Raw genomic sequence first — 26,333 nt, forward strand, 5'->3', positions numbered from 1 at the left:
GGAGCTCCTGGGGCTTCAGCCTGAACTGACGCTTACATGTCCTGCAGAACCTCACAGGATGTGTGTGTTCTACTTCAGAGTCACCACAGAAGCTCACATTTCTCAGCAGGAAATTGTTAGGAAAATTAATCCACAAACACCAGAGGTTTATGTCCAAAAAGGAGACAGAGGAGTCCTGTAACTTTTTTCAAATAAAGGGAGAGAGCATGGGGCATTCCCCTAAGATCTCTCAAATTTTTGGAGGACACAGCCTCTCTTTTATTCTAATTTCCTGACTGCATTTCCCTTCTCTCTTTCCCCATTGGCTGAGGTACTTGAGAGGTACAGACTTCCTAATACACCTGATACCAAAGATTTCCCTCTAATGTATAACCCTCCCTTTTAATTTTTAATTCTAACGGAATTCAAGGGTTTTTCTTCCCCATTATTTCTTTCACCCCTCAAAGTCTCATTTTATTTATCAGCAAACCTAAACTTTATTTGCAAAAGCAAATATCTTTTTCCATTCATCAATCAGTGGAATCCTTCCCATTGTTTCTTTTCTCTCCCAGTGCTGGTTTTATCTACCAGCAGATCCACAGCTCGTTTGTAAAGACAAATCCTCTATTCCTCTCAAAATGACATGGTACAAAGAACAGGGGGAAACACCAGGAAACTGCAAAAGAACTGGGACTATTTTACAGCATTTACCTGAAACTGAATAATGTCTCCTTTTCTTCTTCACCCTACAGGTTTGTGTCTTGACAATGGTAAAGCAAAAAATCCTTTAACTGTGGGGGGCCTGGAGTGAAACTGAAGAGGGAATTCCTTGTTTTTGGATATTAAACTCCAGGGCCCCGCTCTGCCCTTCCAGGAGATATCCCAGCCTTTCCTTTGCCTTCTCCCTTCTGTTCCCAGGGCCTCTTGCAGCACGAGGTGCTGGTGGCAGCCACAGAGCAGCATGAGCTGATGAGCTGATGATCCCAAAACACCCCATTCCCACTGTGAAGGGCTGCTCCATCCTGTGTCACCCTGCATTTCCCCGCTCCCAGAGGCGGATTAGTTCTTAAATCCCCGTCCCTGGCCCCAGTGCAGGGAGCAGGAAAATGCCTGCTTGTCACGGCCTGACCAACCAACCCAAAGGATTTTGTTGCCGCGGGAGAAACGAGGGTTCCCGGTGGGAACCATCCCCGCTGTCACTCCCTCCCCGCTGTGTTTATGCCGGAACGGGATCGCGCAGCTTCAGCCCAGCTCTCCTCCCCATGCCCCCAAATTCAACTCCTGGGATTGAATCACAAAGGGCACAACAAAGGAGGAAGCAAAGCAAGCACCAATTCAAATATGGTTCCGTGTTTTACCGCAGGGCAGCCGGTCAGTCCGGGAGCCGCAGGGAATCCCCCATTCCCAGCTGCGCACGGATCCTTCCCTGGAGCACGGCCGGGGCATGGACAGGGAGGGGATGCGGCACCAGCGGGGCGGGGGGGCTGCTGCTGCCCTGCCCGGAGATCTGTCCCGGCAGGGCTGATAATGCTCCCATCGCCACCTTCCGCTCCCATTCTGCTGCTCCAAAAACAACTTATCGTCAAAGTCCATCTGCGCCCATCCGAGGAGGCTGCCGGCGTTCACTGTTGGGAAATACATTTATTTTCAAAGCGGTTCTGCTCGCTTATCCCGCTTTTGGTAAACCACGTCTAGGAAGCATTTTCACAAGAGTGTCTGGCTGGACAATATACATTCCAGGTCCTGCAACCCTTCATAGTTTAGACCTCGTGTAGCCCTATCTTTAATTTATGGCTTGATTTCCCATGGATGTAACTCGAAACTACAACTACAAAGTAACCGAGCACGTTCTTTAGCAGAAAAAAAAAAAAAGAGAGGTACAATAATAGTTATTAATTACATATCTTCTTGACCACTACCACTGTACTCTTAATATCAGAGCATTCTTTTGAAAGGGAAAGAAATCCATAAAATTGTTCTGTTGGAAGTTTCTACAGTCTACTAACTAGAATTCTACTCTAGTGTTCACACAACGCCCAGATGATGCACACAGGGTTTTCGGAGCAGTCTTTCCCGTTGTTCCCTACAATTCAATATGCAGGGCAGTCTCATCATGTGGAACAAGGTGGCACAGAGGGGAGTGGCAAATTCCTTCCCCTGTGGAAGAGTGGATTCATCACCCGCTCACTTTGAGGAAAGTGAAATTCGGCCAGCACACACACACACACACCAGGTCACAGGTGTTCAGTCACTGCTCTTTTTTCCTGTACTGGAGGGGAAAGACGTGACCATGTTACAAACTGCTCCCGTCGCTGCGGTGGCACCAGCTGCAGGACAGACAGAGGCTCTTGAGGCCCAGAAGCCGCTGCTGCTGCTGCAGCCGAGAGCCTGCAGGAGAGGCACAGGGAAAAACGAGCCACGAGGAGCCGCACCAAAGCCAGGAGGAAATCGGAATCCAGCAGGGCAGCACCAGAGAATTTAACTTTGAAGCAACACTGTGACCTGCTGTAAGAGCAGCAGCTTTTCCAAGAACGAGTCGCTTTCTCCCAAAACCGAGTGCTGGCTCGAAACTCCCCCTACCACAGGGAGAAGAGGGCGTGGATCCAGCGATCAGTGCCAGAAAAACGAAATTAAAAGCGATCGTGCTCTTTCCAGTGAGCACTACATCACATCAGAGCTCCTTGGGAGCACCGGCAACTCCTCCCTGCCTGAAACCTTTCCCTGGTGTTCCACAATTCCGCCAAGGAAAGCCAGCGGGACTCACGCAGCAGTGTGCTAAGAGGCAGCAAAAGTGGATCAGTCGGGGCCCGAGGCGAGGAACGCCCCTCCTGTTGAGAAACATTTGTTCCACTCGCTGTCACGACTGCGTAACACTATTTAGGGCTTTCTTTATTTTTTTTTTTTCTGCGTGTTTTGCTTTCCTTCCCACTCCCCTTTATCTGAAACACGAAAGTGCAACAGAAGCCAGCTCCTATTTAGTACTCGCAAAGGAAACAATCCAGACTGCTAAGACTTTATTGTTGCCCTCTAATAGGTACGGAACAGAGCACTTAGAGCAAACGCGGAGCTGCGATGCCAGGACATGGGATATTTACGCCATTATAAAACCCCCACTTGCCCCACTATTAACACACCGAAACAGTCAATACGGTTATAAATTAAGACATTGTAAAGAAGCAAAAACAACGAAAAATCACCTCAGTAATTAAAGGAGAGGTCCTTTGAGAAAAAAAGAAACCTGCCTTAAGACAGCCTCCATACAGGAACAGGGAAACGGAAACGAAGACAAGCATAAACATAAAGCCTTGAAGAAAAGGCAACTTACGCATTTCTGCCTTCCCTTACTGGAATACCAAAACTGCAGTGAATCAGCCCTTTAAGAGGAATGTGGGCGGCTCTAAAAAGAGCCTTTGTTTGGTGATAAGCCTCACCAAGCTTTACTTGGCTTTCGCCTTGTGACTGTCAGTCTTCTTGGGCAGCAGCACGGCCTGGATGTTGGGCAGCACGCCGCCCTGCGCGATCGTCACCTTGCCCAGCAGCTTGTTGAGCTCCTCGTCGTTGCGGATGGCGAGCTGCAGGTGGCGGGGGATGATGCGCGTCTTCTTGTTGTCGCGGGCCGCGTTGCCCGCCAGCTCCAGGATCTCGGCCGTCAGGTACTCCAGCACGGCCGCCAGGTACACCGGCGCGCCGGCGCCCACACGCTCCGCGTAGTTGCCCTTGCGCAGCAGCCGGTGCACGCGGCCCACGGGGAACTGCAGCCCGGCCCGCGACGAGCGCGACTTGGCCTTGGCCCGCGCCTTGCCGCCCTGCTTCCCGCGCCCGGACATCGCAGCGACTCCGCAGCAGCGGCAGCGACACAACCGGGAGAGCCGGAGCAACTCCGAGCCCGCCTCACCGCCTGCCTTATATACAACCCGGGCGGATCGGCAGCGCCTCCTGGGATTGGCTGCGAGACAGGACTTGCTTCCGCAGCCAATGGCAAGGCGAATCCAGACCTGGCCAATGGCGGCTCCCGGCGCCGGGCTCCGAGCTGACAGAGAGCCAATGGCGCGGCGGCGGTCTCGGCGGAGCTGCTATAAAGCCGGCTGCCGAGGCGGTGCCGCCATTGAGCGCTGTCGCTGTCGGAGTTGTTCGCGTGAGGAGCTGCGGCTGCTGCTGCCGAAATGCCCGAGCCGGCCAAGTCTGCCCCCGCGCCCAAGAAGGGCTCCAAGAAGGCGGTGACCAAGACGCAGAAGAAGGGTGACAAGAAGCGCAAGAAGAGCCGCAAGGAGAGCTACTCCATCTACGTCTACAAGGTGCTGAAGCAGGTGCACCCCGACACAGGCATCTCGTCTAAGGCCATGGGCATCATGAACTCCTTCGTCAACGACATCTTCGAGCGCATCGCGGGCGAGGCCTCGCGCCTGGCGCACTACAACAAGCGCTCCACCATCACCTCGCGCGAGATCCAGACGGCCGTGCGCCTGCTGCTGCCCGGCGAGCTGGCCAAGCACGCCGTGTCCGAGGGCACCAAGGCTGTCACCAAGTACACCAGCTCCAAGTAGACGCCTTCTGCCTTCTTTCTTCAGTATTTTCAACCCAAAGGCTCTTTTAAGAGCCACCCACCTTCTCAGTAAAAGAGCTGATGCTGTCACGAGTTCCTGCCCCGTATGCTTATTCTAGTAAAGGGGGGGGGGGGGGGGTAAAAAGCATTTACTGTATAATAAAAAATAGTATTTTTAAGTATGCTGGATTTATACTGTATTAAACTGGCTATATTCAGTATGTCTTAGGAGGCCGCTTCTCATGCATGTTTAGTTCCCGAGTGGCGGCTATGAACTTTACCGTTGTCGGTCTCAAGACGGCCAAAACAAATCCTCTGTTTGCTGGTAGTGTTACGGTCTAGCCACGGTAACGGGAAAAAAAAACGCAGGCGTGTTCTTTTAGTGCCGGAATTGGACGCATTAAAACACAGGTGGTTCCAGACGACCTTGTGCTCATGTTTTTTAGTTGATTCTGAGCAAAAGGATTCGATATAATTGCCCACTCTTCTTCACTACCCCCAAAATGGGTTTTCGCGGGTGACCGGGGAAAGAGAAGTGGGACGATGCTCTGCCTTTTCGCCCTCAAACTGCACAGTCTACATAGGCACTACCACCTATCCTAAGGTTCCCCAGTGCGGCTCTTTCCCGGCTTTCGTGCGCCCCCTTCTCTCTCCCCGCCGTGTCCCCGCGCCCCGCACTCTCCACCGCCCAGCGCGGACGGGGCTGCAGCGCGCGGGCAGAGCCGGGGCCGCGCCGCTGCCGGGTTCGGTCCGACCTGAGTGAGGACTGCGCGGAGCCTCCCCGCGGGCGGGCCCGGCCGCCTCCTGCCCCTCCCGCCCGGCGCTGATTGGTGCCGCTCGCGGCCCGAGCGCGCGCTGCCCGCAAGGGACGCGGCGCTTCCAGCGGGCCGGGGCAGCGGCCCGGAGAGCTCGGCGGAGCCGGGCAAGGCAGAGGCCGCCTGCGCCTTCGGCCTTGCTACCGCGGCCCTGAACCGAGGGTGGATAATGAGCGGCAAGATACCGCGAGCTCTCGGGGAAGGAGGCGGCTGCCGGCGATAGCTTTAGCCAGCGGTCCCGAGGCCGGGAATGAACGCGAGCGGAGTGGATTTGGATAAAGGAGGGCGAGCCCGAGGCTCGGGCGGCGAGCCCGCCCTGGCCCGCTCTCCGGCGGTGCCGCCGCCGCTGTGCCCCGCAAGCCGTTGCTGGAAGGGGGCGGGGGCGGGGCGAGGCCAGGGCGCGTTTCCCGCCCCGAAGGCGGGGGCTTTTCCCGGGCTCGCGACATGCGCCCAATGGCAGCCGGCCGCTGCCGCGCGGGCGGCCAATGGGCGCGGGCAGCGGGGTTATAAATAGCGGCGGCTGTGAGCCGGGGGCGCAGTGAGCGCGGAGCGCTGTGAGCGTTTAGGCCATGGCGCGCACGAAGCAGACGGCGCGGAAGTCGACGGGCGGCAAGGCGCCCCGCAAGCAGCTGGCCACCAAGGCTGCCCGCAAGAGCGCGCCGGCCACGGGCGGCGTCAAGAAGCCGCACCGCTACCGGCCCGGCACGGTGGCGCTGCGCGAGATCCGGCGCTACCAGAAGTCCACGGAGCTGCTGATCCGCAAGCTGCCCTTCCAGCGGCTGGTGCGCGAGATCGCGCAGGACTTCAAGACCGACCTGCGCTTCCAGAGCTCGGCCGTCATGGCGCTGCAGGAGGCCAGCGAGGCCTACCTGGTGGGGCTCTTCGAGGACACCAACCTGTGCGCCATCCACGCCAAGCGCGTCACCATCATGCCCAAGGACATCCAGCTGGCCCGCCGCATCCGCGGAGAGCGCGCCTGAGCTGCCGGCAGCAGCCCTTCCTGCCCGGGCAGTGAGGCAACCCACGCAGACCCAAAGGCTCTTTTAAGAGCCACTACATGCACAATAAAAGAGCTGTTGCACTATTTTCACAGAAAATGTTTTTAGGAGGGGGGGGGGAGGAGAGAACCTTCATGGTTCGGTGGGTGTCTTTATACAAAGAGATTTGAGCTTTTCAAATAGCTGCTTCACGATACACAGATCAGGCTGTTCAAGTTTGCTTATTGCTTTAGAGTCTAATAGTGAAACTTCTACTGAGCCCCGGGAAATTTTAACCTCTTCTGGAGCCAGGATTTCTAATAGCATGGTTTTTAGCCCGGGGCAACTGCAGTCACAATCGTTTATATATTTGCCCTTCCTCCCTTAAAGTGTTATCAGGCACAGTCGCAGGGATGTAAACTACTTTAGACTCTGCTCACCCCCTTTAAACTAGCGTATTTTCACATTTCCTCCCTCTGTTTTTGTTGCCCTTAGCCGCTGTTCATAAAACACGCGTTACGCTGCAAAGACTCGGGTATGAATTGCAAAAGAACTTTAGAACGGTATGGAGTTTTATAAAGGAATTTTTTTAATATGCAGGAGCTCAGTAAAATAAGACTCAAAAAAAAAAAAAAAAAGAGAAGCTGGGACTATTAAAATGTAACGTAAAAATCTTAAAAATATTCAAAATTAGAAACTGCTCGTTTCAAAGCACTGCTGCAGCCCTTTTATTATGCATGTAGTGACTCCTAAACAAAGCCTTTGGGTCTATGGTGGCTGCCTCCCTTCTCTGTCGGGCAGACTGTGACTTTCAAGAGCTACCAATTCTTTCATTTGAAGAATTTGCTCCCCTTCATTTTGTACACATTATTTAACTTTTCCGTCCAGTAAGATTTGTTTTTTCAAGTCCCACTTGAATATCGTCCCCCGGGACCCGTTTTTCATCAGTATCTGCAGTTTTTCATACAAATCTAAATCTGAGGTCTTAAACCCATGTAGTAAAACAAAAAATGACAGAAAATTCAGAAACACCCATAAGGGGGCAGCAGGGACTAAAAACCACTTTAAATGAATGGTGTAAATGAATGCTACTTAGTTCTGAAGCCTTTATAAGCTATTATTTGGAATCTTACAATAATAAACCTAATTAATGAGTAAGTGCTTAATAACTTAAAGCATTTCTCTTAAACAAATTTTATTTTTCAGATCGGGAAGGCCAATGAAGTGTAGAAGGAGAAAATAGTACTTCCCTATAAATAAATTCTTGAAGACACCTCTCAAATATATGGCACTTCTCTGTGACATGGATATTATGGGGCAGACCACAGCTGAAACTGTGGGGGCGGGGGGAGGAAATAATTTTAACCTTTAGGATTCCAAAATCTCAGAAAGGAGTTTATGTAGAAGCACACAGAAAATGGACGGCAAAGGGAAGCTGCCCTTAAACCACCTGGCAATTGAAGAAAAATGTACATACCAGCTAAAATGAAGGCTTTTCAGTAAATACCTGGGCTCAGTAGGGAAAAAAAAATGAAAACTCAAAAAACGCAAATAGGGTAAAATAGGATTTCTGTTTGTATTACTAAACTATAAAAAGTTGGTTTTGATATTTGGGGTTAAACACTGATGAAGGAAGGTAGAGAACACGCTATGAAAACAGTGCAGAAGAAATCAAAGCTCTTTTACTGAGAAAGTGGGTGGCTCTTAAAAGAGCCTTTGGGTTAAAAACACTGAAGAAAGAAGGCAGAAGGCGTCTACTTGGAGCTGGTGTACTTGGTGACAGCCTTGGTGCCCTCGGACACGGCGTGCTTGGCCAGCTCGCCGGGCAGCAGCAGGCGCACGGCCGTCTGGATCTCGCGCGAGGTGATGGTGGAGCGCTTGTTGTAGTGCGCCAGGCGCGAGGCCTCGCCCGCGATGCGCTCGAAGATGTCGTTGACGAAGGAGTTCATGATGCCCATGGCCTTAGACGAGATGCCCGTGTCGGGGTGCACCTGCTTCAGCACCTTGTACACGTAGATGGAGTAGCTCTCCTTGCGGCTCTTCTTGCGCTTCTTGTCACCCTTCTTCTGCGTCTTGGTCACCGCCTTCTTGGAGCCCTTCTTGGGCGCGGGGGCAGACTTGGCCGGCTCGGGCATTTTGGCAGCAGCAGCCGCAGCTCCTCACGCGAACAACTCCGACAGCGACAGCGCTCAATGGCGGCACCGCCTCGGCAGCCGGCTTTATAGCAGCTCCGCCGAGACCGCCGCCGCGCCATTGGCTCTCTGTCAGCTCGGAGCCCGGCGCCGGGAGCCGCCATTGGCCAGGTCTGGATTCGCCTTGCCATTGGCTGCGGAAGCAAGTCCTGTCTCGCAGCCAATCCCAGCAGGCGCTGCCGATCCGCCCGGGTTGTATATAAGGCAGGAGCCGAGGCGGGCTCGGAGTTGCTCCGGCTCTCCCGGTTGTGTCGCTGCCGCTGCTGCGGAGTCGCTGCGATGTCCGGGCGCGGGAAGCAGGGCGGCAAGGCGCGGGCCAAGGCCAAGTCGCGCTCGTCGCGGGCTGGGCTGCAGTTCCCCGTGGGCCGCGTGCACCGGCTGCTGCGCAAGGGCAACTACGCGGAGCGCGTGGGCGCCGGCGCGCCGGTGTACCTGGCGGCCGTGCTGGAGTACCTGACGGCCGAGATCCTGGAGCTGGCGGGCAACGCGGCCCGCGACAACAAGAAGACGCGCATCATCCCCCGCCACCTGCAGCTCGCCATCCGCAACGACGAGGAGCTCAACAAGCTGCTGGGCAAGGTGACGATCGCGCAGGGCGGCGTGCTGCCCAACATCCAGGCCGTGCTGCTGCCCAAGAAGACCGACAGCCACAAGGTGAAAGCCAAGTAAAGCTCGGTGAGGCTCATCACCAAACAAAGGCTCTTTTTAGAGCCGCCCACATTCCTCTTAAAGGGCTGATTCACTGCAGTTTTGGTATTCCAGTAAGGGAAGGCAGAAATGCGTAAGTTGCCTTTTCTTCAAGGCTTTATGTTATTTATGCTTGTCTTCGTTTCAGTTTCCCTGTTCCTGTACGGAGGCTGTCTTAAGGTAGGTTTCTTTTTTTCTCAAAGGACCTCTCCTTTAATTACTGAGGTGATTTTTCGTTGTTTTTGCTTCTTTACAATGTCTTAATTTATAACCGTATTGACTGTTTCGGTGTGTTAATAGTGGGGCAAGTGGGGGTTTTATAATGGCGTAAATATCCCATGTCCTGGCATCGCAGCTCCGCGTTTGCTCTAAGTGCTCTGTTCCGTACCTATTAGAGGTTAACAATAAAGTCTTAGCAGTCTGGATTGTTTCCTTTGCGAGACTAAATAGGAGCTGGCTTCTGTTGCACTTTCGTGTTTCAGATAAAGGGGAGTGGGAAGGAAAGCAAAACACGCAGAAAAAAAAAAAAAATAAAGAAAGCCCTAAATAGTGTTACGCAGTCGTGACAGCGAGTGGAACAAATGCTTTCTCAACAGGAGGGGCGTTCCTCGCCTCGGGCCCCGACTGATCCACTTTTGCTGCCTCTTAGCACACTGCTGCGTGAGTCCCGCTGGCTTTCCTTGGCGGAATTGTGGAACACCAGGGAAAGGTTTCAGGCAGGGAGGAGTTGCCGGTGCTCCCAAGGAGCTCTGATGTGATGTAGTGCTCACTGCGTTACATTGGAAAGAGCACGATCGCTTTTAATTTCGTTTTTCTGGCACTGATCGCTGGATCCACGCCCTCTTCTCCCTGTGGTAGGGGGAGTTTCGAGCCAGCACTCGGTTTTGGGAGAAAGCGACTCGTTCTTGGAAAAGCTGCTGCTCTTACAGCAGGTCACAGTGTTGCTTCAAAGTTAAATTCTCTGGTGCTGCCCTGCTGGATTCCGATTTCCTCCTGGCTTTGGTGCGGCTCCTCGTGGCTCGTTTTTCCCTGTGCCTCTCCTGCAGGCTCTCGGCTGCAGCAGCAGCAGCGGCTTCTGGGCCTCAGGAGCCTCTGTCTGTCCTGCAGCTGGTGCCACCGCAGCGACGGGAGCAGTTTGTAACATGGTCACGTCTTTGCCCTCCAGTACAGGAAAAAAGAGCAGTGACTGAACACCTGTGACCTGGTGTGTGTGTGTGCGCTGGCCGAATTTCACTTTCCTCAAAGTGAGCGGGTGATGAATCCACTCTTCCACAGGGGAAGGAATTTGCCACTCCCCTCTGTGCCACCTTGTTCCACATGATGAGACTGCCCTGCATATTGAATTGTAGGGAACAACGGGAAAGACTGCTCCGAAAAACCCTGTGTGCATCATCTGGGCGTTGTGTGAACACTAGAGTAGAATTCTAGTTAGTAGACTGTAGAAACTTCCAACAGAACAATTTTATGGATTTCTTTCCCTTTCAAAAGAATGCTCTGATATTAAGAGTACAGTGGTAGTGGTCGAGAAGATATGTAATTAATAACTATTATTGTACCTCTCTTTTTTCTGCTAAAGAACGTGCTCGGTTACTTTGTAGTTGTAGTTTCGAGTTACATCCATGGGAAATCAAGCCATAAATTAAAGATAGGGCTACACGAGGTCTAAACTATGAAGGGTTGCAGGACCTGGAATGTATATTGTCCAGCCAGACACTCTTGTGAAAATGCTTCCTAGACGTGGTTTACCAAAAGCGGGATAAGCGAGCAGAACCGCTTTGAAAATAAATGTATTTCCCAACAGTGAACGCCGGCAGCCTCCTCGGATGGGCGCAGATGGACTTTGACGATAAGTTGTTTTTGGAGCAGCAGAATGGGAGCGGAAGGTGGCGATGGGAGCATTATCAGCCCTGCCGGGACAGATCTCCGGGCAGGGCAGCAGCAGCCCCCCCGCCCCGCTGGTGCCGCATCCCCTCCCTGTCCATGCCCCGGCCGTGCTCCAGGGAAGGATCCGTGCGCAGCTGGGAATGGGGGATTCCCTGCGGCTCCCGGACTGACCGGCTGCCCTGCGGTAAAACACGGAACCATATTTGAATTGGTGCTTGCTTTGCTTCCTCCTTTGTTGTGCGCTTTGTGATTCAATCCCAGGAGTTGAATTTGGGGGCATTGGGGTGGAGAGCTGGGCTGAAGCTGCGCGATCCCGTTCCGGCATAAACACAGCGGGGAGGGAGTGACAGCGGGGATGGTTCCCACCGGGAACCCTCGTTTCTCCCGCGGCAACAAAATCCTTTGGGTTGGTGGGTCAGGCCGTGACAAGCAGGCATTTTCCTGCTCCCTGCACTGGGGCCCGGGACGGGGATTTAAGAACTAATCCGCCTCTGGGAGCGGGGAAATGCAGGGTGACACAGGATGGAGCAGCCCTTCACAGTGGGAATGGGGTGTTTTGGGATCATCAGCTCATCAGCTCATGCTGCTCTGTGGCTGCCACCAGCACCTCGTGCTGCAAGAGGCCCCTGGGAAGAGAAGGGAGGAGGCAAAGGAAAGACTGGGATATCTCCTGGAAGGGCAGAGCGGGGCCCTGGAGTTTAACATCCAGAAATAAGGAATTTCCTCTTCAGTTTCACCCCAGCCCCCCCCCAGTTAAAGGATTTTTTTGCTTTACCATTGTCAAGAAATAAACCTGTAGGGTGAAGAAGAAAAGGAGACATTGTTCAGTTTCAGGTAAATGCTGTAAAATAGTCCCAGTTCTTTTGCAGTTTCCTGGTGTTTCCCCCTGTTCTTTGTACCATGTCATTTTGAGAGGAATAGAGGATTTGTCTTTACAAACGAGCTGTGGGTCTGCTGGTAGATAAAACCAGCACTGGGAGAGAAAAGAAACAATGGGAAGGATTCCACTGATTGATGAATGGAAAAAGATATTTGCTTTTGCAAATAAAGTTTAGGTTTGCTGATAAATAAAATGAGACTTTGAGGGGTGAAAGAAATAATGGGGAAGAAAAACCCTTGAATTCCATTAGAATTAAAAATTAAAAGGGAGGGTTATACATTAGAGGGAAATCTTTGGTATCAGGTGTATTAGGAAGTCTGTACCTCTCAAGTACCTCAGCCAATGGGGAAAGAGAGAAGGGAAATGCAGCCGGGAAATTAGGATAAAAAGGAGGCTGTGTCCTCCAAAAATTTGAGAGATTCCAGGGGAATGCCCCATGGTCTCTCCCTTTATTCGAAAAACGTTACAGGACTCCTCTGTCTCCTTTTTGGACATAAACCTCTGGTGTTTGTGGATTAATTTTCCTAACAATTTCCTGCTGAGAAATGTGAGCTTCTGTGGTAACTCTGAAGTAGAACACACACATCCTGTGAGGTTCTGCAGGACATGTAAGCGTCAGTTCAGGCTGAAGCCCCAGGAGCTCCAGCTGCCTGTGGAATGTGACCATTTCCCTTCTCCCATGGGGCTGGGAGCAGCGATTTCAAAGCCCCCATGTTGAAAGATTGGGCCTATGCCATTGCTGTGGTGATTTGGGTCTTCTTTTCTAAGTGGAATGGCTGAAGGCAATGACCTGGCTGTGTCCCAAGAGCTTAAGGGGAAAAAGGACCCCAAAACTTGGTCATGTGGAGTGTCCAGATTGTTTCTTGTTGAGGTGGCTGCTCTGTGCTACAAAAGGAAAAGAGGATGCATACCTGAGACGTGTGCATTTCTTCACAGCTCTGATACTGCACAAAAGGAGGTCAATATCCTTTCATCTGTTACAAGTTCAGATTTCAGATGTAGCACTCTGTGCACTCTTATTTTTCAGGAATTATTTCTTCCATTTTCCTACGACCTTTGCAAGTAAAAATATCTACGTGCAATATAAGCAGGAGTGCAAGTACAAAAAGGTTGTGGATTTTATGTGGGATTAAAATTCCCATCTGTTCTGTAACTCTTTTCAATCTACTTGTTTTCCAGTTGTAAAATGAATTATGCTCATAATTGCCTCCTGAGGTTTTCAGTGCTAAAAATAAAGGATGAACTTTTTTGATTAATACCTTCAATCATTTTTGACAAGGAATGCTTTTGAAAAAAACATTTTGATAGGTCTGCAGTCAGATAATTTGGTTCTTTGTAGGCATGAAAGAAATCTAACCTGGAAACCCCCTTTCCACCTACACAGGCCCCTGGTTCTGTGACCCCAGCCCTTGGGGAAAGAGCTGCCTCTGCTCCTTGAGTGCTCCATCCTTCCTCACAGCTGTGTGGGTTGGGAAGGGAGAAGTTCCCAGCTGCATTCCCACCTACTTTCAGCCTCTCCTCCTGGGAGATTTCTGCCATGTCTTGGCTGTGCTGTTCTCTGAATGGCACAGCCCTTAGACCAGGTATTTGCAACCTCAAGTCTCTTTTTTATTTTCATTTACCATCTGACCTGGGCAGATTTTCATCACTGCCAGAAAACATTACAGCAAGGTGGGTCCAAAACCAAATATTTTTCCCTAGCTGCAGTGAATACTTTCTCCTGCAAGTGTAATTATTTTAAAATGTAATATTTTCTGTTTAGAATGGAAAGACAAGCCTCTGGGAAAGTAACATTGGGATAGTTTGTCTTGGGTATCAGGTAATTCTATTCTGTGTCCGTTAAAGAAAAAAAAGAAATTCAGGTTTGAGAGCAGCTATTGGTTTACTACATTAATAAAAATGAAACAAATATTAAAAAACCCCAAAGAAACACACAAAAAGAAACCAAAACCCACCAAAACAAAAAACCTCCAAAACCACCCCAAAACCCCAGGAACTAACAAAAAGTTCCTACAGACTGTCAGTGATTTGTTCAGGTTTTGGTCCATGTGTATGGCATCTATTTCTCATTTCTGATTCACTGCTCAGTCAGTTCACTAGAGAATGCAGGTATTTGTTTGCCCAGCTGCTCTATTTCAATTTGCAGAAATTAAGAGAGAGAGTGTTTTCTTTTTGAAACATAATGATTAAAACCCATAAATTTTACTGCAGGAATGGTCATCTGGAGAAGATATATGTTCTTCCAGGAGTGATAATAATTTTATTATTCTAATAAAAATAAAATTGGGGAAATTTTTCTAACTGCTTGTATTGTTCTTCAGTGCTCTTTTTTGCTGCTTATTTACTAAGATGTAATGTCACTCTGATCATCTGAGATATAAAAAATTGCTGGTATAAAAAAATATTTTGACAAAAATGTTTGTGTTACAAAGTGGAAATATTCCCCATATTTCAGATTCTGTGAATCAGGACAAATTTTGAAGGTAAACATGGAGGGTAGATTAAAAGACAACATGCAGGGCCTGTTTATAGATGACACATTCAAACACTTCCAATATTGAGAATTGTTGGGAGTAATGACTTTGCTTTGCACTGGAAGATCAGCAAGCTGCAGCCCTAGGGCACATGAGCTGATGAGCGTAAACTTTTTATAAAAATGGTGTCACAAACACTGACCAAGCTGAGACTGGCAAGACAGGAGCAGAATGAAGATGGGCCAAGGGACCAATCCCAGGAATGAGATAACTTCCAAAGGAGTTCAGCCCAGTGACCAAAAATATCAAGGAGACATCCAGGGAGCAGCACCAGGAATTAAATTCTTGTATTTGGGGATTGGATGGTGGGTGGCACCGATACAATTTGGGTTGCAATCTGCTGTAGGGGCTCCTCTTTGGAGACACCCGGCTCCATCTGCTCTGCACACTGCATAAAGAAACTTCTCACTCAGTGAACTGGAAACTCCTCTTCAAAGAGGAACCCAGGGCAGGAGAATTGTTTGAGGGGGCTTCTGCTTTGTTCCTTCATGGTTTGGTGGCAGCAGCAGCGGCACCTGCTCCACCAGGGGGATGCATTTGAGCACGGCCCTCTGGCTCTGCTGGGTGCCCTCACCTGGGTACGGTCCCTGGGAGGACAAAGGGAACTGCTCTGAAAGAAACAGGAAAGGACAGCAAAGAATGTGAATTATGGAAGAACAAGCTGCCACGTGATTTTATACTCACACTATTTGCATTAGTGCCTTTGAGTGTTCATCCTCTTGTGACATGAATTTTTTCAAGATTTGTTATTTTTGCTGAGCTTAAAGCTTAGCAAAGCTACTTTTACCTTGGGTGGCAAGAACAAGTTAAATAAATTTTCCATGGAAGGAGCTCAGAGACTTTGTTCTCAGCACTGTTAGAATAATTGGAGTTATGTTACAATCAGATCTGATGTTAAATGCTATGTTCACATCATAGGCCCCTAATATTTCCTTGTCATTCTCAATGAAATTGAAAGAAGAAATCAGGAACATTTACTTTCTGTTTAGCGAGGATTTTACTAGACCTAGAAATAATTTCACACACTGAAAAAATCTACTAAAAATCCCCTGAATGTCTGTGATGGCTCCTAATGAAGTGTGCAACGTGGAGGACACAAACCCAGCAAAAGGAAAAGGAACACTTCTGAGCTGGGCAGCCAAAGGCATCCCTGAGCTCCTGCTTTGAACCAGGCAGCAGGGCTGTCCCATGGCAGCTGAGGTTTGAACTGGGGTTTTTCACATGGCTGATTAGGTGCAGAATGGCCACTGACCAATTCTTCTGGTGGCCATCTTCAACTGTGAAAACAGGAGCACTTCTTTGTGCTTTTCTGGTGATCCAGGAAAGCTTGGAAAAGCCTAGAGGGGGAAATACAATGGTTTATTAATCTTTTCAGGTATTAGACATATACAGGGACTCAGAATAAGCAACCTGTGTTTGAGAGTTTGCACTAAAGCACATGGAGAGATTGCAAAACCCCATTTCAAGCTGATAAAGAAGAGTTTGGAGAATGCCTCTTCCCACTGGCTATCTGAAATCCAGTCGGAGAAGTCCCCATAACCCTTCAAAATGAAATTAACATTTATTAGGTAATAGGTGACAGATTTATGAGAGACCTGGTGCCTGTCTCATTACCTGTCCTACCAAAGGATATGCAAGTCAGTACTAGAAAGTTCATTTTGTCCTTCTGTGGTGCCTGCATGAATTATGTTCAGAAGTTCACAATATATAGTTGAAATTTAGGATTATTCAGATCCAGTTGGGAAGTGATAATGGCTTTGATCTGCATCCACGGTGGCATGTAATTGTCCAGAAATGGGAGGGGGGGGTGACTGAGAAAGCACTTTGAGCCTCATTAGTGGCTGTGTGATGAGACCTGGGAGCTGACAAAGCCTAGAGTGTCGAGTTTCTTAGTATTTCGTACTTTTAAAACAATCAGTGACAGATTCATGCAGAAAAGGACAGATAGGTTAGAACACAAGTCTTCCCGTGTTTTCTTCCTCGAAAGGAGAACCCAAAGCAGACGTGGGAAGAAACCAGGCAAGTTACTGTAGAAAGAAAAAAAAAAAAAAAACAAAACAAAACATGAACAGAAAGATTATAAAGGGAAATGGTGAAGATAAAGGAGTTTAGAAAGTGCTTCTGAGTTTATTGATCACTGAGCTATATGGCTATTTGCAAGAGTTGAAGGTAAATGCCACTTACCTCCGCCGCACAAATTCCTTTGGAGCACAGTGCGCTGCACTCATCTCTCACTGCTGTGGCAAAAATAACCGCGACCGGCAAAAACTGCAGAGGCTGAGCACCATCAAGTGGCCGATCCGGCAATAGCAATGCTGTACAGGGATGAGTACCCATGAATAATTTCGATTCCCTGCTGCCTAGAAAAACCCAGTTAGATCCCTACCCTTCAGTTTACAACAGACATAACATGGAAACTTGCAACAGTAAGGTGATGTTTAAATTTGTGAAAACAACACCTAAAAAAACCCAAAACAAACCAGAACAAAAAAAAAAAAAAAAAAAAAACAAAAAAAAACAAAAACAAAACAAAAAAAAAAAAAAAAAAAAAAAAAAAACAACAAAAACCAACACCCCCAGCGATTTAAAACCATATTTACAGACATTTCCTAGTTACTGAAATTCATTAACAACAAACGGGAGAGCATATTATCAGAGGAGCCCTTTAGTATGCAAAACCCAAAAACCGTAATAAATATACTAAAATACAAAAAAAAAAAAAACCAAAAACAAAACAAACCCAAACCTTTGGACACAAAGATTCCACACTAAGAAACAAAGTGTTTCTTACTTGACTGTTCAGCTCTTTTATTGAAAAAGTGGGTGGCTCTTAAAAGAGCCTTTGGGTGAAGCAATATTTCAGCTGAGTATTTACTTGGAGCTGGTGTACTTGGTGACAGCCTTGGTGCCCTCGGACACGGCGTGCTTGGCCAGCTCGCCGGGCAGCAGCAGGCGCACGGCCGTCTGGATCTCGCGCGAGGTGATGGTGGAGCGCTTGTTGTAGTGCGCCAGGCGCGAGGCCTCGCCCGCGATGCGCTCGAAGATGTCGTTGACGAAGGAGTTCATGATGCCCATGGCCTTGGACGAGATGCCCGTGTCGGGGTGCACCTGCTTCAGCACCTTGTAGACGTAGATGGAGTAGCTCTCCTTGCGGCTCTTCTTGCGCTTCTTGTCGCCCTTCTTCTGCGTCTTGGTCACCGCCTTCTTGGAGCCCTTCTTGGGCGCGGGGGCGGACTTGGCCGGCTCGGGCATGGCGACAGCGATGTCTCTTCCTGCACTCACGGAACGGCTGCGGAATCAACCCCGGAGGGAAGTGAGAAGCACGGCTGCGTGCGACACATTTATAGCGCGCCTATGCAAATAAGCGGCTCCTGCTCTGCACACGTTCATTGGCCAGACCACGAAATGATGTCAGTACTCCTCTGTATTCGCGTCTGATTGGTCAGAATTGGATCCTGCTTCTCATTGGCTGTCTGCACAAGACCTACTTCTCAGCCTATCAGCGCAGGTTTGAGGCAGTAAAGCGAGCGCGGAGCGAGGCAGTGCTGAGTGTTGCGGTTCCTGTGCCGGGGGAGCGACTGAGCGAGCGAGCGCGAGAAGATGTCCGGGCGCGGGAAGCAGGGCGGCAAGGCGCGGGCCAAGGCCAAGTCGCGCTCGTCGCGGGCCGGGCTGCAGTTCCCCGTGGGCCGCGTGCACCGGCTGCTGCGCAAGGGCAACTACGCGGAGCGCGTGGGCGCCGGCGCGCCGGTGTACCTGGCGGCCGTGCTGGAGTACCTGACGGCCGAGATCCTGGAGCTGGCGGGCAACGCGGCCCGCGACAACAAGAAGACGCGCATCATCCCCCGCCACCTGCAGCTCGCCATCCGCAACGACGAGGAGCTCAACAAGCTGCTGGGCAAGGTGACGATCGCGCAGGGCGGCGTGCTGCCCAACATCCAGGCCGTGCTGCTGCCCAAGAAGACCGACAGCCACAAGGCGAAAGCCAAGTAAATCTCATCTGACTAACAACCCAAAGGCTCTTTTCAGAGCCACCCACAAGATCCTAAGAGAGCTGAGTTACCGCAACAACAATGAATGCCGTTTTGCATTAACTACTCAATTCTTGTTTAAACTTATTTTTTATTTTTGGTTGGATAAAGTAGCAACGTTTTCCATGTTTGTGATAACAAAGTCTTGCCAAAACGTTCTCCTCTCCGTGCAAGTTCTTCCTGGTTCGGGCTATTTTCCGTTTAGTTGTTACGTCTCAGAACATACGGACACTATTCGTTTAGAGTTCCCGTCCCACCTCCCTTTTCCGCCTCTTAAAGCGGCTGACGCAGTTCCAGAGATAGGAGGCGTAATCGTCTTCGGGGAAGGGAGGGGGAAGGGCAGCCGGCCGGGATTTCCGCTGGCCAATCCTTGGGCAGGGCGGGCTTTTTCAATACTTAAAGCTTTCTTTCTCATCAGGAACAAAAGGATTGGGAGAGATCAGGGCTATTCTTGTGTCCGTAAAGAAACCCTCCCCTCTTACCCCCCAAACAGACAAAGGTATTTGCGGAAATAGTTAAGAAGAAATAATTCACTAGATTAGACATGGCTCAGTAGTAGCGTGCCTGGCAATTGCATTATTTTGTTACAAAACATATCTTTAAAAAAACGTACATCCGATCTTTTATCAAATCATTATAAAACATTGCTTCTTGGTAGTCAAAGTAATCACTTGGGGAAAAAACAAAAGTCTACACTTCCCTAAAGTCGCCGCGCTCTACCGCGTTCTTAACTATTTCTTTCGGTAATCCCTAGGAAACAAAAAACACAAGACACAATTGACCTCTTGACGACTTACGAATTGCTGGACCCCTGCTGCAGGTTACGGACGACCTCGGTGCATCAGCTCCTTTAGGGAAAGTGTGGGTGGCTCTTAAAAGAGCCGTTGGATAACAAAATATGTAGAACAAAACTCTCCTGGTACAATTTACTTCTTTTTGGGCGCCGCCTTCTTCGCCTTGGCCGCTTTGGGTTTGGCTGCCTTGGGCTTGGCCGCTTTGGGCTTCACGGCCTTTGCCTTAGCCGGGCTCTTGGCCGCCTTCTTGGGGCGCCCGGCCTTGGCGGCTTTCTTGGGGCTCTTCGCTGCTTTCTTGGCTGCGGCGGCCGCCGGCTTCTTCGCCTTCTTGGGGCTTTTCTTCACCGCCGCCGCCTTCTTGGGCTTCTTGGCGGCGCTGGCGGGCTTCTTGGCCGCCGGCTTCTTGGGCTTGGCCGCAGCTGCTCTCTTCTTCGGGGCTTTCTCCTTCACTTCCCCGGGTTTCTTGTTGAGGCGGAAGGAGCCGGAGGCGCCGGTGCCCTTGGTCTGCACCAGGGTGCCCTTGCTGACGAGGCTCTTGAGCCCCAGCTTGATGCGGCTGTTGTTCTTCTCCACATCGTAGCCGCCGGCGGCCAGCGCCTTCTTGAGCGCGGCGAGCGAGAGCCCCTTGCGCTCCTTGGAGGCGGACACGGCCTTGGTGATCAGCTCGGTGACGCTGGGCCCCGCGGGCTTGCGGGCTTTGGAGCCGCTCGCCGCCTTCTTCGGCTTCTTGGCGGCGGCCTTGGCGCCGGGAGCGGGCGCATCGGGGGCGGCGCTGGGAGCGGTCTCGGACATCGCGGCGGCTGCCTCGGCGGAGCGGGCGAACACAATTGGGCTGGCCCGGGTCAGATGCTCGTATTTTTAGAGCGGAGCCGCGCCGTGATTGGTGCGCTGCAGAGCCCGCCCCGCCGCACGGCCGGGGAGCCCTTCGGTGTGCTCGATTTGTGTTTCTTTGGACTAACAAAAGTGTGTTTTCCTCGGAATTTCTGCCACCAAATCGGCCGGTTTCCCCGGTGAGGGGGGAGAAGAGCAGGTACTTGCGTTCGGGAGAGTTTCCTGCGGCAAACACGCGATTTGAGTTAAAGGAGAGGCGATAAATCCCGTGTGCTGCTGCTGGAGAGACCTCTGAAGGGAGAAACTTTTGTTTTTCCTTGCAAATTAAAAATTTCCTTTTGATATAAATGTTACGGCAACGACTCAGTCTTATTCTTTAGAGGGTTTTCTTGGGGTTAAAGTTGAAAGCTTACGATTTGAAGCTATTTTGACAGTTTAAATTGATTTTGAAGAGGAGGAAGTAACACAAACTCCTTTTTCAGCTCTGAATATGGATTAAGAACCGGTTCCTTTGACCATGTGTTTTACCTACTAAAACGCTAAAGTCTAGTGAAATAGTGTCTCGTACAGCCACCTATTCCACTTTTTATAGAAACATAAGCAATTTCTTGTTATCTGGAGACTGATGAACAGAGAGTTGGTTTATTTTGTCTTACTGGGATTTCAGTACAAGGGAGGCAAAGTTACTCTGCTGCTCTACGTGGGGTGTTTTTGTTTGTTTTTGCTACAAATTTTTCTACCAAATATTAATTAAATCAATCTATTTGCCTGTCGTGTTCCATATTATTTTGAAGTATATAGTAATTTAAAACCTTATGTTACAAAACTGCAGTTTTGTAAAAGAAAGCAATGTCCTGCACTTCTGTTGTTTATGGAAATTATCTTTGTCTCTAGGAATTTCAGATTTGCAAGGAGTATCATTGCAGTTTAGTAAGCATGCTCTTCATTCCCAAAGAATATTATCTTGTTTTATATTTTCTCTAAAAGTAGTAGAATTGTAAATCTTATTGCTGTTTGGATTTTTAATGTGTCTCTCAGAATATGGCTACACAAAGGTTTAGCTAAAGCCTCTGAATGCTGAATCCCCTTCTCACTCTAAATAAAACCCACCTAATTATTACTTGTTCATTTTACAGCAATCACTGAAATAAGGAAATACTTTTATGACAGAAACTAGAGCAATTTGTGATAACCTGAGTTTTAACAAGGGGAGAGGTAGGCCATAGGTCATTCCTAAAGAACCAGGAAGGAGTCAACCAACACTGGTATCTGGTGGAAGATGGTGAAATATGCTGAGCAGAACAGAGCTCTGGCTTAATGTTTCATTAATCTGTTACTGACTGTGAAAAAAGTGTATTATCCATTGTCTTTTGCAGTTGTTTAAGAATCACAAGAACTGCACTACAGCCAGCCCTTTGGTATTACTTGATATAACATAGAATGTGAATACAGTATTTAAGTACATATTAGCAACCAGAAATTCAGAGTGTATGAGTAGATAGTTTTGGGAAAATGCAATTCTATTTCTGTGTCATGGTTTTATTTACAATGGCTGTTTTATAAATACTAAAATGTGTATAAGATGAGAGATTTAGCTTGCTGTAAAATAGTGTTTCAGGGAATGTGAAATTATTAATAAATGCAACGAAGGGGAAAAATGTGACCTCCACCCCATAATGATAAAATACCATAAAAAAGGTTGCAGTAAAAATGCACCTGAGCTCTGTAATGCTTTAAGAGGAAATTAACTGAGAGAAGAGCTAATCAAATTGTGATTTTCAAGGTCTTGTTTGGCAATACTATGTAACATGAAGAAACCTTCAGAAATTGCAAATGAAGGTAAAACGTTTTGAAGCCTTTATCCTGTATATGTAAAATTATGAATTAACCTTTCCATTGATTTGGCTGCATAATGTAATAAGGTAGCAATTGCTGGGAAGATATGAAATTTAGCAGTTGCCTAGAGACTTCATTGCATATAGACAGAGGAAAAGCATAGGCCATGAGTGACATGTCAGCAAAATGAAAAATTCCTTTTTGCTTATTCTCGGTGCTTTGAACACATTTGTTTCAGTAATCTTCACTGAAGGAATTGTAAATATTCCAGCTCTCATTTATGTCTTCACAGAGTCTTCATTCACATTTGTTGGTGGCAAAATTGAGGTGCCTATATTGGTCACTATTCCAGTTTTCTGCCTGGCTTTTCTCCCAGCAGTTGCTACCCTTTCCTCATATCCCAAAAAGCCTACTAAGTATATATGTGTCAGCTTCTGGTCTTCAGCTACTTTTTAGTCATTTAAACTGAAGTAACTTCAGAAATTTCATTTAAAAAAAAAAAAACAAACAAAAAAAAAAGAAGCTATTTTTTAAATGGTGTCAAAGCAAAGAGAGAAACCTACTTTAGTGATGCAGAAATGCTGCTTGGAGCACATGTTCTTCTTTATGTGAAAGAAATACATACAAGAACAATATTTTGGAAAGTTAAGCTGTATTTGGCAATTTTAAAAAGAGCTGCTCCGGAGTCAGACTAGATAGTTAAAAAAGAATAAACAGATGTACTCAGGAAAAGAAAAAATGTGGTGAAAGATTACCTAAAAGGCAGAAGTGGTAGTGGTTTATCTCTAGCTGAGTGGTTTATCTCTAGCTGAGCAAATGAAGAAGGGAAATAATCCTGTTTTAGATATAGGATATTGTGGAAAAATATCATTGGGAAGACATTACATAGACTGCTACATGCAGTTTGGTTTTCCCAGTGAGACTGGAGTGAGGCAGAATTCATCATTCAGTAAGAGAAGGAAAGTAATATCAGGATCTCCAGAGATACTTCTGGAGAAGACACCACTGTAAGGTCTATTTCATATGGATGACTTCAATCCTTCTCACCTTATGGGCACCCCAGCAGGCCACACTGCATCACAAACCTGCAACCTGAGCCCTCCCTGCAAATTGCTTCCCTTCAGACACCCAAATCTGTCCAACTTTTGCAGTTATCATTAAGACCTCTTGGCATGAGCAAGGAGACACAGGAAGCACAGCCAAGGGCTGGCAGCACACCTGAGAGCTATCAAACGTTCCCATCTGCAGTTTAGGACCTGCCAATACTTGTTCCTACGAAAATAAGCTGTGGGTTATATTTAGGTATGTCTGCATTAAGGAGAGGTAGCACAGTAGTTGTTCCCAAGCAATTTTGTGAGGAGGCATTAGCATGAGAGCCAGCCACACAAATGTGGCTGCTGGGCTGCTCTGCCTGCTGCAGCTGAGGGCTCTGCTCAGTCATCCCCAGCAGCTGAAGGAAGCACAGCTGCTCTTACACACCAGAGCCCCTCTCTGGTGGCCATTTCCAGAGAGATTTAGGTGAGGGCCTTTACATGATGTGCTGCATTCCCACATACGTGTTCCACAGGAAAGAGGTGTAAATGCTGCCTGCAACCATGATTACACTCCCATTACAGTGTTACACCCATGCCTGACTTGCCCTCAGTGACATCATCTTTCATCTGAGTTTCAAATGTAATAACACTTGTGTGATCCAACCAGCCAGCACAGTTTAGCAACTTTTAACACTTAGCTAAGGAATTTTAAAGCAAGACCTACCAAACTACAAACTTGTTGCAGCTCAGCAGAACAAGTCTCTGCCTACATAATACTAATGTGTCTGCTCCTACTGCTGTTAAAGCTCCTAAAGTGTACTGAGGTCACATAAGGCCTTTTAAACTCAGGGTATGAGTGAGCACCTGTAGGGAGCAGAATAAATAGGGTAGGGCAAGGGATGACTGTCCCCACAGATTCATCTTCCTGGAATGTTGTACACTCCTCCCTGTACCCTTGGTGGTTAAGGGTTGGGGCACCTGTGGTGTCCTCCCTTCTTCATTGCATGGCATGTAATTTGGCAAGTTAAAATATATAGTCTGAAACCTGGATATGTCCATAGTTAGGAGGCACTGGGAAGGAAAACCTTCCTGGGAAAGCAAAACAAAAAAAAAGTCAGCAAAAAATGCAGGGGGTCAAAATCTATCTGAGAACAGATAATGATGAAAAAAATGGACTTTGTTCTTTACTCTTTGTTTATTAGTTTAAGGCATATTTACTTTTATTCACACACAATGAAAAAAAAAGGTCCTCAGTCAGATATCTAATAATAGAATTATTTCTATCTAAATAATTTGGTCTTCTAAAACTAATCCAAGCCACTTGAAAAATTGTGTTCTGGACCACCTTGGCATGGTTTGAATGTCATCATCAATGGGAGACTGAGGACACCTCAGGCCCTTAGACAAACTGTTCCTGAGAGGTGAACAGCATTAACAGCAGGTGCATCAGCTATGGCTCCCCAAGGAAATTGTCTCCACCTGAATGGAGAGTGCTTCACTTTGACTGCATTTAGTGGTGAAGTCCCCCAAGGAAGGGGGACACCATGCTGCCTTTCCACAGCAGGCTCTCCATAGCACGGAATCCTGGCTGCTCAGACTAGTCAGCAGCTCACACTGAGGGATGCTGGGCTGCACACTCTTCCTCCCTGCAGAACTGCAGCACTTCTGTGGATTTTCTGCCCTCCACACTTTCCTGCTTGTGTGACAATGCTGTCTGTGACTTCTGGTGCACGGGAGGGAGGAATGTGATTAATCTAAATGTCACTTCCCACTCCAGCCAGAAATGTGTTTGGAACCTATGGAGGGACCAAGTGTCCTGGACACATCATGCATGCACAGCTGTTCTGCAATCTGCCATCTTCCTGGCTGCTGACACCCCCGACACTGATGTGACACGCTTCCAGGTAAATTTGGATTGGCAGGCAACTCATTTTTTGTCTCACAGGCACTGACAGTGGCACCCAGGCACAATGAAGGCTAAGAGCCAGAGCCCTCTGTAACTCACCATGCAAAGGTGCTCTCCTTAAATGGTGCTGCCTTCCTGTTACTCTCCAGAGGTATGAAGGTGAAGCAGGTACTGGCTCTAGACAAGGCTCTTTGTGCCATCTCTCTAGAACAGGAGTATTGCAAGTTAGCATCAGGGAGCTCGCTGTTTTTTAGGCTGTTTTCCCACAGAACAAAAAGGGAACAAAAAGGTTTTGCAGGGTTGTTCACTGTGTAAGTGTTGTGCTGTAGTGCGTGTTTTTGCAGTACATGCTTTGCAGCCTGTGGTCTGGTGCCAGAGTAGCACCATCTCAGGTCAGTGTGTTGTGCAGATTGCCAGGGGCACTGGAAGGGCTGGCTGGGGCCTGAATTTCCCCCTGATATATCAATGATGTCAGCAACTTGTCACCTCTGCTGTCATACAGTTAGGAAGTTGGGAATCTGGCTTCAGAGGCTTGTGAGACTATATATGTATGGTTTGGGCACATTCAGGAAGAATATATTTCATCTGTTTTGCCTGCAAATTACCTTAGTCCCAGAAAAGATTGGCTTCCATAATGACTGTATTAAAACTAAATCTTGTTCTTTCTGTCGGTTTTTGGTTTTTGGTTTTTTTTTTTGCTTTGGAACTGAAAATGCCATCAAGATTTTGTTGACTTTTTTTTTTTGACTTGGTTTTGAAATAGGGAATAGAGTAACAACTTTAACTTTTGTGTTCTGTTTGAGGTTAGTAGTTTGTAACATCTCTCATTTAATTGTGTGGTTAGCAAGACTTGCACAGAAGGCCAGCACAGAGCAGCCAGGAGCAGGGAGCAGCAGACATGCAGCTGTATGGAAGTGGTGAGTAGAGAGAAACCTGCTGGGGCTTGGTTTTGCTCAGACTGCAGTGAGACATGTACAAGGAAACTTAATAGCTGAAATTACTCAAAGCTGTTGAGGAAGGGGCCTGGTATCAGTAAGGTAAACTTCTGAGTAATTCCAATGTTAATTGCCAAATCTAAGGCATGGTCTTTTTATTAAAAAATTTGCTAGGAAAAAAAAAAAAAGGAAGAAAGAAAATAAATATAACCAAAAACAAAGTGGAGGAAAAATTGCAATCTGTTCTGGTTTTATCAATTCTTTAGGCCTTGGCGTGCTTGAGTACATAGAAAGGCTTTCAAGGGTTATCACTGTCAGCCTCACCAGTGGAGGAAGACAGGAATTTTTGTTTGCATTTGACACTAATGAAAGTAAAGATGGGTTCTTAATCTTCAAGTCTGTTTGGGTTTAGAGTTTTATTATTTTCATTTTACCACATATGCTTACTGTCCCTACATGGTGAATAGTCGTAGCTTTA

General features: G+C 48.2%; 8 protein-coding genes across 8 annotated transcripts; 4 read left to right on the forward strand and 4 right to left on the reverse strand.

Moving 5' to 3' along the window:
* Positions 1 to 2,863: 2,863 nt before the first annotated feature.
* On the reverse strand, positions 2,864 to 3,821 carry LOC139588119 (histone H2A-IV). The gene has a single exon (XM_071423116.1). The coding sequence runs from the start codon at positions 3,804 to 3,806 to the stop codon at positions 3,417 to 3,419; it is 390 nt and encodes a 129-aa protein (XP_071279217.1). The 5' UTR covers positions 3,807 to 3,821; the 3' UTR covers positions 2,864 to 3,416.
* Positions 3,822 to 4,094: 273 nt separating this feature from the next.
* On the forward strand, positions 4,095 to 4,658 carry LOC139588120 (histone H2B 1/2/3/4/6). Its single transcript, XM_071423117.1, has one exon. The coding sequence runs from the start codon at positions 4,143 to 4,145 to the stop codon at positions 4,521 to 4,523; it is 381 nt and encodes a 126-aa protein (XP_071279218.1). The 5' UTR covers positions 4,095 to 4,142; the 3' UTR covers positions 4,524 to 4,658.
* A 1,236-nt stretch (positions 4,659 to 5,894) lies between these two features.
* Positions 5,895 to 6,390, forward strand: LOC139588122 (histone H3). The gene has a single exon (XM_071423119.1). It carries the CDS (start codon positions 5,907 to 5,909, stop codon positions 6,315 to 6,317), a length of 411 nt encoding a protein of 136 aa, XP_071279220.1. The 5' UTR covers positions 5,895 to 5,906; the 3' UTR covers positions 6,318 to 6,390.
* Positions 6,391 to 8,007: 1,617 nt separating this feature from the next.
* LOC139588126 (histone H2B 1/2/3/4/6) lies at positions 8,008 to 8,501 on the reverse strand. The gene has a single exon (XM_071423124.1). The coding sequence runs from the start codon at positions 8,447 to 8,449 to the stop codon at positions 8,069 to 8,071; it is 381 nt and encodes a 126-aa protein (XP_071279225.1). The 5' UTR covers positions 8,450 to 8,501; the 3' UTR covers positions 8,008 to 8,068.
* Positions 8,502 to 8,770: 269 nt separating this feature from the next.
* LOC139588123 (histone H2A-IV-like) lies at positions 8,771 to 13,213 on the forward strand. The gene has a single exon (XM_071423121.1). The coding sequence runs from the start codon at positions 8,786 to 8,788 to the stop codon at positions 9,173 to 9,175; it is 390 nt and encodes a 129-aa protein (XP_071279222.1). The 5' UTR covers positions 8,771 to 8,785; the 3' UTR covers positions 9,176 to 13,213.
* A 3,738-nt stretch (positions 13,214 to 16,951) lies between these two features.
* Positions 16,952 to 17,904, reverse strand: LOC139588125 (histone H2B 1/2/3/4/6). The gene has a single exon (XM_071423123.1). It carries the CDS (start codon positions 17,741 to 17,743, stop codon positions 17,363 to 17,365), a length of 381 nt encoding a protein of 126 aa, XP_071279224.1. The 5' UTR covers positions 17,744 to 17,904; the 3' UTR covers positions 16,952 to 17,362.
* A 118-nt stretch (positions 17,905 to 18,022) lies between these two features.
* On the forward strand, positions 18,023 to 18,676 carry LOC139588124 (histone H2A-IV). The gene has a single exon (XM_071423122.1). The coding sequence runs from the start codon at positions 18,092 to 18,094 to the stop codon at positions 18,479 to 18,481; it is 390 nt and encodes a 129-aa protein (XP_071279223.1). The 5' UTR covers positions 18,023 to 18,091; the 3' UTR covers positions 18,482 to 18,676.
* On the reverse strand, positions 18,591 to 20,149 carry LOC139588121 (histone H1.01). Its single transcript, XM_071423118.1, has one exon. The coding sequence runs from the start codon at positions 20,103 to 20,105 to the stop codon at positions 19,446 to 19,448; it is 660 nt and encodes a 219-aa protein (XP_071279219.1). The 5' UTR covers positions 20,106 to 20,149; the 3' UTR covers positions 18,591 to 19,445.
* Between the last annotated feature and the right edge of the window lie 6,184 nt (positions 20,150 to 26,333).

This window comes from Agelaius tricolor, unplaced genomic scaffold (assembly GCF_023055355.1).
Source record: "Agelaius tricolor isolate 1412-34295 unplaced genomic scaffold, bAgeTri1.0.p SCAF_3, whole genome shotgun sequence".
NCBI classification, from domain to species: Eukaryota; Metazoa; Chordata; class Aves; order Passeriformes; family Icteridae; genus Agelaius; species Agelaius tricolor.